At 49.6% G+C, this 19947-nt stretch overlaps 1 protein-coding gene and 1 long non-coding RNA gene across 3 annotated transcripts in view; one reads left to right on the plus strand and one right to left on the minus strand.

Annotated features, from left to right (window-relative positions):
• The window catches only part of ZNF282 (zinc finger protein 282), a 28683-nt gene extending 13170 nt beyond the window's left edge, over positions 1-15513 (plus strand). For both annotated transcript variants that reach the window (XM_038559617.1, XM_038559618.1), the window contains 4 exons: positions 642-761; positions 3456-3569; positions 4704-4817; positions 12426-15513. In XM_038559617.1, the coding sequence (XP_038415545.1) occupies positions 642-761; positions 3456-3569; positions 4704-4817; positions 12426-13228 (1151 nt within the window). In that variant the 3' untranslated portion in view covers positions 13229-15513. The remainder of the gene's footprint in view (positions 1-641; positions 762-3455; positions 3570-4703; positions 4818-12425) is intronic.
• Positions 281-17957, minus strand: LOC119869559. Its single transcript, XR_005371310.1, has 3 exons — positions 17773-17957; positions 2458-2560; positions 281-1415 (listed from the first exon to the last, which is right to left on the minus strand). It is a non-coding gene; the product is annotated as an uncharacterized LOC119869559 (long non-coding RNA).
• Between the last annotated feature and the right edge of the window lie 1990 nt (positions 17958-19947).

Below are 19947 nucleotides of genomic sequence, written 5' to 3' on the forward strand. Positions count from 1 at the left end.
TATCCACCCAGAATGGGCCAGTCGGAAAGCTTGTTCATAATTGGTGTGTGTGTGTGTGTGTTCACGTGTGTGTCTGCTGTGTCTGTCTGTATGTGTGTTTTTTTTTTTTTAATTTATTTATTTTTTATTTATTTATGATAGTCACAGAGAGAGAGGCAGAGACATAGGCAGAGGGAGAAGCAGGCTCCATGCACCGGGAGCCCGATGTGGGATTCGATCCCGGGTCTCCAGGATCGCGCCCTGGGCCAAAGGCAGGCGCCAAACCACTGCGCCACCCAGGGATCTCTGTATGTGTGTATTTCTTTCTGACTGGGGTGAAAAATGAAAATGAACGTTTTGTACACAGAGATCAAACTTCTGGCATAGTCCTGATTAGCCCCAAACCCAGGTGGGGCAGTTTCTGGAGCTCTCTCCCAGCCTTATTACACTTCATCCTGCAGCTTGAGTTACCCCTTTGTCCTGAATTCTGATTATATCTCTGCTCCCAGGACCTTCTGCCTCTTAGGGGTGACCCCCTGCCAAGAACCCGAGGCCCCTGTGCTAACAGGTGCTGTCAGCTGCATTCATCACCCAAAGAACATCTGGGTGATGATTGATTGTTCAGAAAAAAACACCAAATGGCCATACTTCTCTCTCCCCAGAAGCAGAGCCCCTGGTGCCTGCACAGGATTCGTCCTCTCAGGTGAAGCGAGAGGAAGCCCTGTGTGTCCGGAATCAGCGGAGCTTGGAGGAAAGAGCCATCCCCACGGAGTCCATTACTGGTGAGTGAGCCCCAGAGCTGCCCCAGCCAGGGATGGAGAGGAAAGGTCCAGCATGGCCTACAGGCCCGTGCTGATATCCACGGACCAGCGCTGAAAATGGCATTAATGATTTGCCACACATCTGGGTGTAGCTTGTCTTGTTTCCTCTCTTTTTTTAAATCCTTTCTTAACTATTCCTTCTTTACCTTGAAAAGGAGCATCAGGGCAGAGGTACTAAGTGTAAAGAAACCTCATGATGAGGGGCTATGGTCAGGGAATAAATATATCAGTCCACAGGACCTGCTCCTGAGCAGGAAGAGGTTTCATTGTTCTCAACAAGTATTCACAGGCTGTTGCCTCTGTGCTGGGGAGGGGAAGGTCCGGGGAGCTCCTCCTTGAAGGCCCTGTCACTGGACTCTGTGTGTGAGAACCCTCTTAGAGCATTAGGGTTCTCCAGAGAACCCATAGGGTGTGTGTATGTGCCCACATGTGGAGAGACACAGACAGACTGGTTTTAAGGAACTGGCTTCAGTGGTTGTAGAGGCTGGTGTGTCCAGGATCTGCAGGGTAGGCCAGCAGGCTGGAGACCCAAGAATCTTCTGGCTGGTTTTCCTCTGCCTTGGGGGTGGTCTGTCTTTTTCTATGGAAGCCTTCACCTGTTGGGCTGAGGCCCACCTGCATTATGGAAGGCAAGAGCTACCAATTAATTTTTTATATATATATATTTTATAAGATTTTATTTATTCATGAGAGACACACAGAGAGGCAGAGACATAGGCAGAGGGAGAAGCAAGATCCCTGCAGGGAGCTCAGTGTAGAACTTGATCCCAGGACCCCGGGATCATGACCTGAGCCAAAGGCTGATGCTCAACTACTAAGCCACCCAGGTGTCCCAGGGCTACCGATTTAAATATTAATCTTCTCAGGCAGCCAAGGTGGCACAGCAGTTTGGAACCTGCCTTCAGCCCAGGGTGTGATACTAGAGACCCGGGATCGAGTCCCATGTTGAGCTCCCTGCATGGAGCCTGCTTCTCCCTCTGCCTGTGTCTCTGCCTCTGTCTCTGTGTCTCTCGTGAATAAATAAATAAAATCTTAAAAAAAAAAAAACATTCATTTTCATTTTTCACCCCAGTCAGAAAGAAATACACACATACAGGGATCCCTGGGTGGCTCAGCAGTTGAGCTCCCTGCATGGAGCCTGCTTCTTCCTCTGCCTGTATCTCTGCCCCTCTCTCTCTCTATATATATATCTATTGTGAATAAATAAATAAAATCTTTTAAAATAAATAAATAAAAAATATTAATCTTCTCTTGAAAAAAAAAAAAAAAAATCCTGGGGGATCCCTGGGTGGCTCAGCGGTTTGACGCCTGCCTTTGGCCCAGGGCACAGTCCTGGAGTCTCAGGATCGAGTCCCACATCAGGCTCCCAGCATGGAGCCTGCTTCTCCCTCTGCCTGTGTCTCCGCCCCTCTCTCTGTGTCTATCATAAATAAATAAATAAATAAATACATACATACATACATACATACATACATACATACATACATAAATCTTTTAAGAAAAAATCCTTTTACAGAAACATCTAGAATAATGTTTGGGCAAATATGTAGGTACTGTGGCCTGGCTGTCACAAAATTACCCCTCACCAGATCTAGTAACATACTTATCTACAGCTTAGAGCTCCCCAAATCTTAGCCCTCCTTAGTCAGAGCCTCACCACCCTCAGGTAAGTGATAGTAGCATCTGACCGGGGAAAGGCGACTCCCTGTCCATCAGGTGTGCTCTGGACAGCGGCACAATATTACTGTCTTCAAAGAAATCTGTAAGAGATAAGAAGGCAATAAAGTTAAATGAGGTTTAATAGACCACAGAAGAAAGAAGATGTAACACACATCTTAGAAAAATCCCAGTAAGAGGTTCCTGGGAGGCACTGTCAGTGAAGTGACTGACTCTTGGTTTTGGCCCAGGTCACGATCTCAGGGTTGTGAGATCGAGCCCTGTGTGGGGTTCCCGTGCTCAACAGGAAATCTGCTTAAGAGTCTCTCTCCCTCTCCACCCTCCCTTTGCTCACATGCTCACTTGGTCTCTCTCTCTAAAATAAATAAATCTAAAAAAAAAAAAAACCTAAAAATCCCAATAAAATGGTGGATTTCAGTGGCTTCATGGAAGGCATTGTGTCCTGGAAAATCCCCGCAGAAGGACTATCTCTGTCAGTAGTGGTGCTCTATGCTCAAGCTGAGTTTCACTCTAACGACTGAAGTGCCTGTCAGCTAAGCATCTGCCTTCAACTTGGTTTGTCAGCTCAGGGTCCTGAGGCCTTTCAGGCCCCTGAAGGGCCATATCTCTGCATCGGGCTCTTTGCTCAGAGGGGAGTCAGCTTCTCCCACTATTCCTCCCCACTAGCTCGTGTTCTCTCTCTCATGCTCTCTCTCAAATAAATAAATAAAATCTTAAAAAAAAAAATAGAAAGGAAAAGAAAGACTCTCTTGAAGTGTCACCATGAGTGACACTCCCCAAAGTACACACTTATTTACAGCAAAAACTCCATTAGTTGGGGCCCAGCCAACTTAAACCTTTAATTAATTAGCATAATTTAATTATTCCTGAATTTTAGGGAAAAGAAAGAATAGTAGGAAATGAGAGATTTACTCAGAGCACAAACTTGCAGGCATTTTGTGTCCCCTGACACTGTCACTGCTCTGTTCCCACAAGCAGACTCACCGGCCTCTGCCCAGGACCTCTTGTCCCGAATTAAACAGGAGGAGCACCCATGTGTATGGGATCAGCAGGATCTGGCAGAGAGAGATATTCCAACGGACCCCAATTCAGGTGAGCAAGTTACCAGGATGAATGTCAAGGACAAGGACCCTTATTGGGTTGTATAATTGCTGGGAAATCAATCTGGTCACTTTTGGTTAAAGGCTAATGAAAGGCTCAGAGAATAAACTAGTGTGTTCCTCAGCAACATCATACAGATTTGCAGTCTAACCATTTGTAAAGTACAGAGGACTTTTCTAAGAGAATCATTAAATTGATAATTTATCGTGTCAATGTAACTGATACTAAAATTATTTGAACAATGGCAGTTTTTGAACAAGAACTATAACGAGAAAGGCTTTTAAAAGTTCTGTATATTTCTGTGACAGAAAGAAAGGAATTTACATTTTCTGCAATTTTTCGTGAGTGAAGACTAGTTAAATATCTTCCAAGAAACTTCTGGGTAGGGTCCAGGCGTATGAAACAATGAAGAAGCTCCATCCGTCTGGGGCCTGCACACATGTGTGTGCCTGGGTGTGGGTGTGTGTGCACGCATGTGCAAAGCGCACGTGTGTGTGTGTGTGTGTGTGTGTGTGTGTGTTCACATGTGCTTGCAATGCTGGCAAAGTCCAGCGTCCTCCCATTTGGTTATGACCCCAGAGTCTCATCCTACCCTGCATACCAGAAAGAGAAGAGCAGACATAAAAATCTAACATTCCTTCTTGTTTCAACCCTGGAGAAATTGAAATGATCCAGGCCAGAGAGGAAGGCCAACCCTTCGGATAAGAGTCAGAAGTCTGTACTACGGTTCTTGCGAGACCTTTGTTTACCGCTTCTGCCACTGCTGGTTCTTAAGTCCTACTACTCATCCCTTGGTCCCTTGGGCTGTCAGACACCAGGCTTCCCTCTGGGGTCTGGGGCTCAGTGGACAGAGCTGGAAGACGCAGGATCTGATCTTGGTTCTGTGTCTGCACAAACTTTGGGTCGAGCCTCCTCCTCCCTGGCCAACTCCAGATGAAGCGAACACAAGTGAGCCTGAGGAGACTTGGGTTGGTGAGGATGGCCAGTAATGAAACAAAGAGACCACAGCTGCCGTGTGCTGTATGAGCACGAGCCATGGCCTTTGCATGTGATGGTTTTCTAACCTTTGATGGCAGGCTTGGTGGAAATGAACAGCATCTAAGACTGCCTTCTTTCTGTGAACAGAGTCTCTGATCTCAGCACATGACATTTTGTCATGGATCAAGCAGGAGGAGCAGCCATACCCATGGGGTCCACGAGACTCAATGGAAGGAGAGCTCGGATTAGATTCTGGCCCCAGTGAGTAATGCACCCTTTGGGGCCCCTGGGTATTTCGTCCATGGTGATGATTGCTTGCCTCAGCCACCCTTCCCACCCCCCACCCCCGTAGGGTGATGTTCTGTTGTGGCAGCCTTCACCCGTCTGTATCAAAGCACTATCTCCTTCCCTTTTGAGGGGGGTGGCAGGTGTTTGTTTCCTTGTGCTGTCTTAAGAGTAGCCCACAGTGGGTGGCTTAAAACAACAGAAATGAATTGTCTCTTGGTTCTGGAGGCCCGTAGTACAAAAAATAAGGGGTTGGCAGGGGTGTGCCCTCTCTGCAAGCTGTAGGGGAACCCTTTCTTGCCTACTCCTAGCTTCTAGGATTTGTGGCAATGGTTAGTGTTCCTTGGCTTGTAGGTGCATTGCTCCATCTCTGCTTTTGTCTCCCATGGCCTTCTGCCTGCATATCTCTAGCTTCACCTGGCTTCACCTGTGTCTTCCTTGTGTGTGTGTGTGTTCCTTTAGAGACGTAAGTCAAAATCAGGGCCCACCCTCATCCAATATGACCTCATCTGAACTTAGATCTGGGAAGAGCCTATTTTCAAATAAGGTCACTTTCTGCAGTACTGGGGGGTCTGGATTTCAATATCTTTCAGGGGGAGTGTAGTTCAGCTGGGAGAGGGCTGAAACACAGGTGCCTGAGCAGGAATCAATGGCAGCAGGTGGCTCACATACCAGAAAACACTGGCCAGAGTCCCAAGCCAGCCCTGAGCTGACACAGTAATTGGTGAAGATACTGATGCTCCAATAGGGAGAAGGGATTTTTTTTTCCCTCCACGACAGGTATGGGACAGAACGTCTGACCTGACTTGGGTCTCCTGAGTCTTTTTTGAAGTTCCACTTATTGGCCAGTGACCTTAGACACATGTTCTTAGGTTATTAAACACTCAGCATCTGGCTGGCATTCCTTGCCAGACCCAGTACCATCTCCTTGCTCTCAAGACAGCTGACTTAGTGTCTGCTGATGAGTTTTGAGGAGCACCTAGACAGTACGTTCCTTGTCCACACTCCTGGGACCCTCCAGGAGCTTAAAATCCAGGTGACAGCTGAGGACATAGATTATTTCTAATCTGGAAGGCCATTAAATACTCAAGTAAGGGGAAGCCTGGATGGCTCAGTAGTTGAGCATCTGTCTTTGGCTCAGGTCGTGATCCCGCGATCCCGGGATCGAGTCCTGCATCAGGCTCCCTGCATGGAGCCTACGTCTCCCTCTGCCTGTGTCTTTGCCTCTGTCTGTGTCTCTCATGAATAAATAAATAAAATCTTTAAAAAAAAATAGAAATAAAAGTCAGGTAAGTGGATCCCACTGTCTGAGACAGATTTCGTCCAATCTAGAAGGACCGCCTGGGGCTGGAGGAATGGGGAGAGAGTAGGAGAGGACCAGTGTATGCCCTTTGTTTCAAATAGAACTTAAAGTGGTCCTCTTCTTACCTGCTGCTGGGGTGGGATAGGACAGGGCGAGCCAGGGCACCATCCGTGAGGACAGGAAAAAGTGACAGCCATTTCCACTTCATTCTTGATGGCACTCAGGCCACTATTTCTGACCTTGATAGGTACTAGTTCATCAACTCTTGTGCCAGGAATTCTTCCCAGACCTTTGTCCCTCGGTGCTACTGTGTGATTTTCCATGTTGGCTAGGAGTACTTGGGCAGGGCTGAGCCTTTCCCTGGAGGCCTGTGTGGTTGTGGGAACGGGTCTAGTGAAGTCTGTACGAAGGTTGCAAGGTTTTGTGAATGACCATACCATCTTACCTCCTCAGTTGGGATATGCTGAGTCATAGAACGATTTGCTTCATGTTGTTTTTTTTCTGGGAGGCCTTCAACCTTAGCATTTGGGAAGCTGTGTCCAGAGTCTGGGGAGATAGGAGCATCTGGAAATGCTCCTACTGGCCCAGTCACCAGAGCCCCTTGTCTTTCTCCCAAAGTGGGCCTGCCTTCTGCTTGTTAGTGTTGAAATTCGTATCTCACCTGTGATTTCGTTGAGGTTTAAAGACATGATTCTCATGTCTCTGGAGAGCATTTGGAAGGGGAGAGGGTAGTGGGAGTAGAGCATAAAACAGAACTATAGGGTATCTGTCTGTGCCATAGTCCTCCCCCAGCCCTGGGGGTAGGCATGAAAGACCTGATGTCCTGTTTGACATCAGCCCAACTGGATATTACATTTTAGTCAAAGGGATTCCTCAGTCAGATATTAAAGACTCTGGGTTTTTGGGTTGTTTTTTTTTTTTTTTTTTTTTTTTAAGATTTTATTTATTTGAGAGAGCGAGAGAGCATGAGCAGGGGGAGGGGCAGAGGGAGAGGGAGAAACAGACTCCCCGCTGAGCAGGGAGCCTGATGCAGGGCTCCATCCCAGGACCCCGAGATCATGGCCTGAGCCAAAGGCTCTTGAGCCACCCAGGCGCCACTTGTTTCTGTCACTTAATAAATATTTACTTAGTGCCTACTGTGTGCTATGCAGCATTACAAGAACTTGGGAAAAGCAGCAAAGAAGAACCAGGGACCTTTCCTTATGTGGAAATGTGATGGAGCGTAAACAAGTCAACAAGCAAACAAGATAAAGTCAGGGACAGTCCATGCCCTGACTTGGGGAAAGGAGGAGGGTAGAAGTGGCCACAGGAGGGCTAAGGTAGGAAAGGCCTCCCTGGGGAGGAAAACACTTGAGTGTGTCCTAGACAGTGAGAAGAAGCTGATTTTGGAGATGTCAGGGAAGGGAGGAGTAGGGGCAGAGGCCTTGAGGCTTTGGGGGATGAGGGTGGAGGATCCTCAGCCCACATGACCTATGGGACAAGGTAGAGTTTGGATTTCATTCTAGGAAAGCTGACCAACAAAGGATTTAAAGCAGGTTACTGACATGATCTGGTTACTTTTTTCTTTTCTTTTTTTTTTTTTTTTTGAGAGAGAGAGCAAGAGCACTTGTACTTGCTACTGAGGGTGGGGGGGGAGTAGAGGGAGAGGGAGAGAAAGAATTTTAAGCAGGCTCCCCGCCCATCATGGAGCCCAAAGCAGGGCTCACAACCCTGAAATCATGACCTGATCCAAAATTAAGACTTAGACGCTTAACCAACTGAGCCATCCAGGTGCCCCCTAGTTTACATTTTGAAAAGATAAGTTCAGGAATGGAATGGAGTGGGGTGGGGACCATGAGCCGGAAACAGGGAAGCCATTTAGTAAGCTACCATAGTTGGTACAGACCAGGTGAAAGGACTACAGTCAGGCAGAGTTGGGATGGTCGCAGTGCCCGGGGAGAGAAGGGGACAGATTCAGGACAGACTCTGGACATGTAGCTGAGGGATAGTGTGATGGGCGAGTGGTCAAGAGTGACACCTAGGCTCTCCTGAAGAACCAGAAGAGCCATGGTGCCCTTTACTGGAAATGCTGAGTCCTGGGGAAAAACCAGTTTACTGTGTAAACCAAGTGCTCTCCTTTGGTCCTGTTAGATCTGAGATGGCATCCAAGTAGGCAGATGAACAAAGAGCCTGGGGTTCAAGAGAGAGCTCGGGGCTGGGTTAATGTGGGAGCTTAATTTATGACGACTCCTAACAGCAACTACCTGGAATTAGACCGAACTTCACAGGTGAAGGGCCCTCCTCCACCAGACTGCCCTCACTTCAGACACCAGCTGCAAGTTCGCAGGTCTCCTGCCCACTCATTTGTAACCAGCTGGTTACAAATCCAGGGGTTTCCACTAATCCCTGGGGTTCAGCTGTCCACTAGAAGAGCTCACGGGGCTCAGGAAAGCATCTATACTTATAATTAGTTTTATCAGAGCAAAAGGATTCAAATCAGAAATAGCCAAAAGGAGAGTTCCATGGGACCAATTCTGGAAGAGTCCTAACCATGAAACTTCGGTTGTCTGCTCCCTGTGGGATCAGAAGTGTCAAACTGTGCCAGGACAGTGATGTGTGACAATTCGCAGAGTGTTGCCCACCAAGGGAAGCTCAGCCAAGCTTCTGTCTGTGTCCAGAGCTTTTACTGGAGTTTCTTTACATACTTATGATTGCTTGAACCTACTGACCATGAGGTGGAACTCACCCTCTTAGCCTGTCCCTTCTCCAGAGTTTGGGCCCAAAGCCCCAACCCTCTAATCATGTGGATGGTGTTTCTGGCACACTCAGCTCCCTTCCGGAGTCCTCCTGTTAGCTTAAACTGTTGAAGCAAGGACCATGAATTACCTCATCAGCATAAAACCTCAGAGCCTACCATGAATAACAAAGACACTCCTATCGCCCTGGAAATTCCCCCAGGATGTAGAGGCTACAGCCTAGGAACCAAGGACAACCACCCGCTCCCTTATTACACATAGGCTGTTTTAAGGCTGGTCTGTTATTACACAGATCTCACTCTGAGATCTAGGGGCAAGATCTTTGTCTAAAGAATGAAAGAGGGCAGCCCCAGTGGCTCAGCGGTTTAGCACCGCCTTCAGCCCAGTGCCTGATCCTGGAGACCCATGATCAAGTCTCACGTCAGGCTCCCTGCGTGGAGCCTGCTTCTCCCTCTGCCTGTGTCTCTGTCTCTCTCTCTCTCTCTCTCTCTCTCTCTCTCATGCATAAATAAAATCTTAAAAAAAAAAAATGAAAGAGGCCTGGGTGTGAGCCTGGAGGAAATCCAGAGGAGCACAGCTTCACTGAGGCAAAGAGAAGAGACTCTCAAGAGAGGAGGGGTCAGCTATATCAAAGACAATGAGGGGTTGGATGTGCAGGACAAGGCAGAGGCTTGTTGATGACCTTGACAAAAGTTGTTTCGGTGGTGTGCTGGGACTCCTGTCTGATGTCAGGGTTTGAAAGCGAACGGGAAAAGCCAGGATAGAGAACTCCTCCAGAATATTGGTATGAAAGGAAAAGAGAGGAGTGTTGGGGTACCTGGAGCCTGGGAGCACTTGGGGCCGAAAAGAGTGTTCTTTTAAGTTGGGGGGTAAGTAGACCACTGTCTCTGGTAGGCTCCTCTCCACTGCTTTAGAACCCTGATTCCGGGCCCCCTGGGTGGTTCGGTTGTTTACGTGTCTGCCTTTGGCTCAAGTCATGATCCTGGGGTCCTGGGATCCAGACCCCTGTCCAGCTCCTTGCTCAGCGGGGAGTCTGCTTCTCCCTCTCCCTTTGCCCCTCCCCCTGCTTGGGCTCCCTCACAAGCTCACTTCTCTCCCTGTCAAATTAATAAAATCTGTAAAAAAAAAAAAAACAAAACAACCCTGATTCAGACTGCCTTGAGGAACAAAGGCATTCATTTACGTAACAGAGGCAGTTGATTCACCCTCAGTAGATTGCAGGAGGAGGCTACATTATCCAGGCCCCAGGTTCTTTGCAGCTCTCAGCTCAGCTTTGCTGTGGCTGATCTAAGCAGTCACATCCAGACTAGCGGGAAGGGAAAGACCATCCTCTTCCCTGCTGGAAACTCCCAGAAGCCTCCCGTGTCATCAGCCAGACTGAGGTCATATGCTTATGTCTGAATCTGTGAGGTCTGTAGTAGAAGTCCTCATGTCGGAGGCTGGAGGAGAATGATGACATTCTCGCAGATGATGGAAAAGTAGGGACGTTGAGGAGTGTGGTAGGGGTGCCAGGCTGTGGGGGCGGGGGGTTGAGATACACGCAGTTTTCTTCAGCTGTCCTCAGCTACTTGAGTACAGTTGGGCAAGCAGGGCAGAGACAGGAGCAGAGGCATAAAGGGTGTTTCATGGCTGATGACCCCAGGGCTGACCACAGGAGCCAGGCTGGGTCAGGAAGGGAGAACAAACAAAGGGTAAGGAAAGCAGATCGATGTGCACACTGAGTTTGCAGAGTTATCAGTAGGATTAGGACAGTTTTGGGGCACCTGGGTGGCTCAGTAATTGAGCATTTGCCTTTGGCTCAGGTCGTGATCCTGGGATGGAGTCCCCACATCAGGCTCCCCACAGGGAGCCTGCTTCTCCCTCTGCCTATGTCTGCCTCTCTCTGTGTCTCTCATGAATAAATAACATCTTTATTTATTTTTTTAAGATTTTATTTATTTATTCATGAGAGACACACAGAGAGAGGCAGAGGCACAGACAGAGGGAGAAGCAGGCTAGGCTTCTTGCAGGGAGCCTGATGTGGGACTCGATACCGGATTCCAGAATCATGTCTTGAGCCAAAGGCAGAAGCTCAACCACTGAGCCACCCAGGCATCCCTAAATATCATCTTTTAAAAAAAAAAGAATTGGGACAGTTTCAGGCCAGGTTTCCTGGGAAACAGCCCCTGGGATAGAGGCTCCTGTGCATGTGATGTTTCCTTGGGGTTCTCCTGAGAATAACAGCTATGAAGGGATGAGAGCAGCAGATTGGGTAGAGGGAGCAACAGGGCCCACCAGCAGTCCCCCAGGATTGAAGGCCTGGCACCCTGGGTTGAGGCGTGAGAACCACTTTATACTGGGCTGCTGGCCAGTGTCCTGTGGAGATGGCTCTCAGCCTGCTCAGTGTTCATGGGGAGGGAGAGGGCAGCCTGGGGTGCTTTGGGGTGTCATGTAAGGAAGACCGGCTTCAGTCAGACATTGATGAGCATGGGTCAGGTAGAAGGGTGGCAGATGTGAGAAATGGCCACCAGGGAGCAGATGGGACCTGCCCAGAGGATGCCAGCAAGAGGTGGGGACAGGGATTCTGTACTGTTCTTCCACTAGCTACCTGCCCTGCAGGGGAGGGGGTGCTCTCACGGGAGAGAGGACTGAGTGGGCCTCTGAGGTGGGGGTGGGGAGGAAGTGACCCAACAAGAAGAGCCCTGAATCCTGTGGGCATACAAACTAGTTCTTCAAGCAGAAGTCTAGAGACCTGGGCCTGGGTGTGCTGCTGTGCTGCTCAGACCTTGGACCTGAGGATTCACTGACTGCCAAGGTGGCAGAGCACCCAAGGGTACAAGGAGAAGGCCTCAGCACTTTCTGGGGAGGCTGGCAGGGCAGCTGCTTCCACACAGGACACAGCCCCGGCCGTGGGGTCAGGGCCCAGGTGGGGTCTGATGCCAGAGTGTGCCAGGGACCATGCTGCTGTTTATGTCTGAAGGCCCTCCACTTATAGGAGACACAACTGAAGATCATAGCATGGTGCTGGTCCCCACTCCCTGCATTTCATTTCTCTAGGCCTCCAGATAGGCTTTCACCTTGGAGAAGTTCTGGTAAATTCTTCCCCCCCAGTCGAGAGAGAGAGAGAGAGAGAGAGAGAGAGAGAGAGAGAGAGAGAGAGACTCTCCTTAGATAAATCAGCATTGAACATCAGAATGCAATTAACTCTTATTATTTCCTGCCAGTTCTGCCTTCCATCGCGGTTTCTGCATACCCCACCCCCACCCCCCAAACCCGCTTCTGCTTTCCGGAGGTATTTTCTCTCCTCACTGCGTGCTATACCCGCTCAACCCGATTCAGGGGCTTTGGGCAGGTCAGAGGGTCAAGGAGCCCCAGAGCCATAGGGAACATGACCTCTGGCCTTGCTCAATCCCCTCATTTTTTCAGAGAAACTGAGGCCCAGATAGCCCGCAACTCGCACGTTGCCGCCCAGCAAATCCCTGTGGGGACAGGGTGGGGCGGGGGGTGGGGTGGGCAGCGACCATAGCGCTGTCACCATGTCACTTCTCCGTGTCTTCTCCTCCCCAGGCGACAGCCTGCTGCTAGTGAAGAACCCGCCCCCTGCCCCGCAGCAGCCGCAGCCGCAGCCGCAGCCGCAGCCGCAGCCGCAGCCGCAGCCGCCTCCGCAGAGCCTGCCGGTGCTCCCGGGGGCTGAGAACCCGGGCGGCGGGCCCCCGGAAGAGGGTTTCCCCGCGCTGGCCGGGGAGCGAGGGGCGGGCGGGTCGCAGGCGGGAGGCGCGTGCAGCGGCGGGGGAGGGGCCGGGGGCGGCGCGGGGGGGCCCGGAGGGGGCGGGGGAGGCTGCGGCAGCTGCTGCCCTGGCGGCCTGCGGCGGAGCTTGCTCCTGCACGGCACGCGCAGCAAGCCCTACTCGTGCCCCGAGTGCGGCAAGAGCTTTGGCGTGCGCAAGAGCCTCATCATCCACCACCGCAGCCACACCAAGGAGCGGCCCTATGAGTGCGCCGAGTGCGAGAAGAGCTTCAACTGCCACTCGGGCCTCATCCGCCACCAGATGACGCACCGCGGCGAGCGGCCCTACAAGTGCTCCGAGTGCGAGAAGACCTACAGCCGCAAGGAGCACCTGCAGAACCACCAGCGGCTGCACACGGGCGAGCGGCCCTTCCAGTGCGCGCTCTGCGGCAAGAGCTTCATCCGCAAGCAGAACCTGCTCAAGCACCAGCGCATCCACACGGGCGAGCGGCCCTACACGTGCGGCGAGTGCGGCAAGAGCTTCCGCTACAAGGAGTCGCTCAAGGACCACCTGCGCGTGCACAGCGGCGGCCCGGGGCTCGGCGCCCCTCGGCCGCTCCAGGCGCCGCCCGAGCAGGACTAGGGCTGGGCTGGGGGAGGGGAGGGCCCGGCGGCAGGAGCCGGGGGTGGGGGTTGGCCAGAGCGCCCCTGATCCTGCCCCTGCCCGGGGTTCTCAGGGCGCCTTCCCTCCCTCGACCTGCCTCTTGTTGGAAATTGGGAAGAGGAATTGCACTCCACACAGGGTCCCCCAAGGGCTGGGCAGGGGGCCCCTAGATCTGTCCTGCCTGAATGGACTGGGCCAGTTCATCTCATAGGGTGGACCAGGGGGCGGGCTGAGCGTCTTCCCCCAGGGAAAGTGCTAGAACGTAGTGAGGAGGCAAGAGGCTTTGGGCATCTCCCTCAGACACCTAGCATGCCCGTTTGGCCACTGAGGTCACACAGTTTGTGATCAGGGGAAGCAACTAGGGAGTCTCAGAAGCCTTCTGAGATAAAGAAATAAGGTCCTATGGTTAAGAGATAATGAGTAAGGAAATGGAAGTGTGACGGGAAATGAGGGATGAGCTAAGGGGTAACATCTCTGATGACAGCACTGCCTTGCGTTTAAATAGCGCTTTATACTTTTTTAAACGTGTTTTCTGTCCGTTATCCGTTTTCACCCTTAGCCTGTCCCTCGAAGGTACGTGGGGTAGGATTGTTCCTACTTGATCACTGAGAAAAGAGCCCCAGGCGGTTACTTTACCAGGATCACACAAGAAGAGAGCAGCAGGGCTGGGACCAGGGCTCTCCTGACCCCAGTGCAGTGTCCCCCACCACACACACTGCCTACCTCCCATGTCCCAGAGACTTCTCCGTCCTGGCCTCTCTTGGTCTCTCTCCTGCCTCCTTCCCGAGCCACCAAAACTCAGAAGCAAGGAGGGTTACTGGGGGTGGGGAACCCATCAGCTACACAATGCCCTGGGTTGTGCATCTGAAAGGCTCTTCCTGTGTTAGCTCTTCTGGGCCGCAGGTCCCCTCCCCAAGCCTGTCCTTCCCACCTGAGTCCTTCAATCTGGTGCAGCATCTTTTCACTGCCCAGTAGTGACCCGGCCCTCCAGAGGCAGCTGGTGCCCTGAGTCAGACCTCACTTTGTTGATTTATTCCAGTTTCCCCAGGGCAAAGGGGTGAGGGAGAGGCTCCTGCTGCTGGAGCAGCCATCAAGAAAATGAGTCTCTTCCCAGGAGGGCCGGGCAAGTGGGTGCTAGAGTCTGAGAGTCTCAGTCTCCTGCCCTGAGCCTCCCAACTGGTGCTATCTGTTAATTGACCATGCTCATGGACACAGACCCTACTCTGCCCCAGACCCTGCAGGCGCCTCGGGAGGCACCCAAAGGACTCCCTTGAGTTGGTGCATCTGCTCCGTGGTCCTGAGGGGCCATAGTCTCCATTTCTGCATTTTGCATGACCAGGCACTGGGATGGGGTGGTTCCCCCGGAAAACCCTTGTTTGTGTCAAGAATGACTTTTCCTGCTCCCCCCATCGACCCTGCTTCTCTCCCAGTGGGGAGCACAGTGGGCAGCCCACAGCCGGCACCACTTTTGTGAGCATTCTGCTTCCGCCCTTCCCCTCATCTGTGCCACTCTGCTTTCCTCAGACCCCTTTTTGCCATGCAAAGGGAATTCTCAAAATTAAATAAAAGGTGTCCAGATTGCAGACTGCATTTTCACAAGGCCAGGGGATTCTGCAGCATGGCTTAATACAGTAAAGCCTTGAACTGGAGTCCAACTAACTGGTATTTTTTTTTTTTTCCTCCTTCTGCTTTCTAAGAAGAGATGAGAAGTTAAACAGACAAGTTCAAAGGAGTTTGTTTTAGAACAGAAGGGAACACTCTAGTCCAGTGTTTTGGTTGGGAGGAGGCAATGTTCTGCTTTAAAAAGTACATGCAGAAAATCAATATTTTCATAATCTAAATCATGGAGAATAAGACCAACTTTTTTCCTCTCTTTTTTTTTTTTTTTTTGGGCTGTTGAGAGTGTGAAGAAGGGGAAGAAATCACTTTTGAGACATGGGTTTGGGACACCTGAATATACAGCTGGAGTCCCTCTATTTTAAACTCAAGGAGCTGATTCCCAAAGAGGGTTACTGACTACGCCAGTGAGAGGGGCTGTCTGGTTCCCGCATCCTGGTCTGATGGAAGCTACTGCACCAAGTCCCCCTCCATGACACCACAGTCTCCTAGCACTGGCCTCAGGCATGTCCTAGAATGAACTCATTGGAGCTGATTGATCAAAGGTGACGCTCAGTGTGGACCTCTACCAAGCAGCAGGGGTCCTCACTGTGGACTCTTGGAGTCCACTTACTGAAGCAGGATAAAGGTCTTGCTTTTAAGGTGGATTTTTATTTTCCTTCTGATAATGTGTTAATTAAAATTAACTATTTTAATTTAAAAATGCATGCAGTAAAAATTTAAATGGTAAAAAGCAACAACAACAAAAAGAGTAAAGCTCTTTCCTACCAGACTCCCTGGTGAGAGATACCACTGCCAAGAAGAGCTTTTATGTCCTTCCAGAGCCTAAGAAGTCAAGGCTTGGAGGATGAGATGGATGGAGCTGGGGGAGAGGATATGGGAGGCAATGGGGGATGAAACTCGGCAGGGAGGCAGGAATTGGGATTCTAAGGGGGGAGACTGGCCTGTTCATAGGTTGTGAAGAAGTTGTAGGTGATGTAGTTTCAAGGTAAAAAGGCCAGACCATGAAGGGCCTTGTATGCCAAGACTATTTCATAGCCTGGGATCTGTTGTGCCATTAGAACCTTTAGAAGCCCAGAGGTACCTTGCTGGGTCAGTCCATAGAGAATGTGACTTGATTTCGGAGTCAAGCCCCATGTTGGGTTACTTTAAAAATCTTTAGAAGCCGAGAGTGTATTGCTCTGAGAGGTCAGACACAGTGGAAATGGAAGTCTTGAGACAGCAAATTTAAATAAGACACCACTGGAAACAATGACAAGTGAACAATAATCCTATTCAAGCTTTTGGGCACCATAATTGACCCTCTGAGATCTGGTCCAAGGATATTGGATGTTGGTGAGTACGGGGAAGGAGGAAACCTCATACTGGGCTCCAGATGAATCAGCCTATGACTATTTAACAGTATTGGTTTATTGGATTGTTAGAAAAACGTGCAACAGGGCATCCTATCAGCCTCAGGCCCTGAGAGTAGGACCATTTGGGGGAGGCCATGGCTGCCATTCCATCTGCCATTGATTCAGGGAGCCATTGTGCAGAGATAATTCTAAAAGTAATTCTTGAGAAGAGGATTCTTAGGTGTGAGAATCTCACTCCCCTCTCCCTACCCACACCACCCCATGAGGTACCCCTAGGTCCCCTTCCACAAGAATCTTCTAGTATGATGCTGGCACTGTGTCGCTAAGGTTAAGAACCTCTAGTCAAATCTCTTGAGATGTATTTTAAATCAACATCATCCTCCAGCATTGGAATTTCTATAGATTTACTGTCCTGTTATAAGAGAAAACTGCCCTTGGTTTGTATCCCATTCAAGATTCAAGGGAGATCCCTACCCAGTCAGAACTGAAAACGTGTGTTGGTTACCTGGGTGTCCCCACAACTTCCATCCCTATGGGACCAATATCCTTTAACCATAAAAGGACTTGAGTCCCCATCCTACAAATAGTGTCAAAAGCAGTAGCCCCCACCCCACATCTCCCCTGTGGAGAGGAGGACTGGTTCCTTGTCCTTTGTTAGCTCCTGCTTCCTGAATTTGCAAATTCGCATGTGTCTGCTCTCAGCTCTGCATTAACCCAGACAGGTCTTTTGCCTTTTCTTAGTTTTCCCCAGATCAGATTTTTTTTTTTTTTTTTTTTAAAGATTTTATTTATTCCTGAGAGACACAGAGAGAGAGAGAGGCAGAGACACTGGCAGGGGAGAAGCAGGCTCCATACAGGGAACCTGATGTGGGACTTGATCCCGGGTCTCCAAGATCCTGCCCTGGACTGAAGGCGGCGCTTAAACCGCTGAGCCACCGGGGCTGCCCCACAGATCAGATTTTATGTGCAGTAGTAGATTTTTATCCTTTGGAGATTTTAGAGGGTCTCAGCACAGCTAACGACCCAAAATTAGGCCTAAAGTATTTACTGTCTCTTCTCTTTTAAGGTTTTACTTATTTACTCTTGAGAAACCCACAGAGAGAGGCAATCTCCCTGCGGGGAGCTTAATGCAGTACTCAATCCCAGGGCCCCCGGATTACGACCTGAACCAAAGGCAGATATTCAGCCACTGAGCCACCCAAGTGCCCCACTATCTCTGTTCTTAAGATGTTGGAGAGCTTTTGCCAAGAATTTCTCAGAATTCACCATTTTCCATTCTTGATCTGGTATCTTACCTGCCCCTCTAAAGACTAGCTCTTCTCCCCCTTTCTGAGATCTCTCATTCCCCCCTCCCAGAGTATCCAAGGAAATAAATCCTCATTTATTAGGGGACCAATTGAATTTTGTTGTTCCTCACCTTCTCTCTTCCAAGCCATTCCTGGGCCTATTTTTCCCCGATTAAAATGGTAAAATTTGTGAAACAAAACACTGAACTCTAAGAAATTCTGCATTATGTTTTAATCCATTTATGGAGTTTCAAATAGATCTTACCTTAATACATGCAAAATTCAAAATGGATAAAAGGATGTGCAGAAAACAACTCGTCACCCAGTCACCCGGTTCCTCTACCTGAAGCTGACTAGTCAACTCTGGAGAACGGAGAAGATTCTGGAAGGAAGCTGGAATCATTCACAGAGTCAAAGGAACAGTTGAACAGTCAATCCTGGACAGGGGCAAAACTGTGTCCCTCATTTCTGCTCCTTTCTGTATGTTGGGATCATTCTTTCAAACCAACTTACTCCAAAAAATGGGGGGATGAACAAAACTGAAGCAGGCTCCCCACAGGGACCCCCACCCAGTGCCCAGTACAGAGCTCTATCCTGGAACTCTGGGATCATGCCCTGAGCTGAAGGCAGATGCTCAACCACTGAGCCACCCAGACGCCCCTGAGGATTTTATTTATTCATGAGAGACAAAGAGAGAGAGGCAGAGGGAGAAGCAGGTTACATGCAGGGAGCCCGATGTGGGACTTGATCCCAGGACCCCATGATCATGACCTGAGCCAAAGGCAGATGCTCAACCACTGAGCCACCCAGGCATTCCCCAGAAGATTATTTGAGAGAAGGAGCACAAAAGACCTGGTCTCTGTCATCTAAAGATTTCGGGATAGTAAGGGGAACAGAATAGAAAGGGTCTCAACTAAGTGGAATAAAGCCATGATCTATAAACTTTTTCAAGTAAAAATATGTTTGGGCATACATATATGTATATACACATGTTAATATGTATGCTATAAATCATGCACAATAGAAAATTTAAAGGACAAGATAGTTTTAAAGCATTATTTTAAACTTGTAATATATGTGGTTCAAAGGATACTTCTTTGTCACTAGAAATGATGTGGGTGAGATAATGTCTAAGGTCACTTTCAGCTCTGCATGTTACGTTAATATTTTACAGACACAGATGACAGATTAAAGGTACTAAGTCTATTTTCTTGATTCCTGTAATACCACTGCCACCAATTGGAATAATCATGAGCCTTATTGGAAAGTTTATTTAAAGGCCTGCATCAAGGGATCCCTGGGTGGCGCAGCGGTTTGGCACCTGCCTTTGGCCCAGGGCGCGATCCTGGAGACCCGGGATCGAATCTCTCATCGGGCTCCCGGTGCATGGAGCCTGCTTCTCCCTCTGCCTGTGTCTCTGCCTCTCTCTCTCTGTGTGTGTGACTATCATTAAAAAAAAAAAAAAAAAAAAAAAAAAAAAGCCTGCATGAAGATCTGAGTGTCATTGGGAAAGGACAAATGAGCAGCTTCTAAGGAACATAACAAAGTGACATTTATGTTGGTGGATTCATCACAGCACAAGCTTGGACGTTGCCACAGCAAAAACACAAAAATGAGAAATTGCCTGTCATTGAGTGCTTGTTATATGCCAAGCATTCGGGTACACAAGCACTTTAGTTAGACATATTATTTCTTTTAATCCCATCAACACTGCTAGAATGTGATATATTCTCAGTGGGAAGACACTGAAGCATAGTGATAAAATGTCACCAGTGAAGGAGTCAGGATTCAAAGAATAATAGTGATCAGGGTGCTTTTTTTCTAAAATGTTATTTATTTATTTGAGAGAGAGAGCAGGCACACATGGGGGTGGGCAGGTGACAGGTAGAGGGAGAAGCAGACTCCCCTCTAAGCAGGGAGCCCGACATGGGACTCGATCCCAGGACTTGGAGATCATGACCTGAGCTAATGGCAGACACTTAACTGACTTAGCCACCTAGGTACCCCAGCACTCTGGAAATTTGATCTAAATATTTTCCCACTGTTCCAGGCTCAGAGTCAGGGATGTTGAACAAACCATAGTGACTCTCAAGAGACTGGTGGATAGGGAGTCCTGGGTGGCGCAGCGGTTTGGCGCCTGCCTTTGGCCCAGGGCGCGGTCCTGGAGACCCGGGATTGAATCCCACATTGGGCTCCCGGTGCATGGAGCCTGCTTCTCCCTCTGCCTATGTCTCTGCCTCTCTCTCTTTCTCTCTCTGTGACTATCATAAATAAATAAAAATTAAAAAAAAAGGGGATCCCTGGGTGGCGCAGTGGTTTGGCGCCTGCCTTTGGCCCAGGGCGCGATCCTGGAGACCCGGGATCGAATCCCACGTCGGGCTCCCTGCATGGAGCCTGCTTCTCCCTCTGCCTGTGTCTCTGCCTCTCTCTCTCTCTCTGT

This window comes from Canis lupus, chromosome 16, assembly GCF_011100685.1.
Source record: "Canis lupus familiaris isolate Mischka breed German Shepherd chromosome 16, alternate assembly UU_Cfam_GSD_1.0, whole genome shotgun sequence".
Classification (NCBI taxonomy): domain Eukaryota; kingdom Metazoa; phylum Chordata; class Mammalia; order Carnivora; family Canidae; genus Canis; species Canis lupus.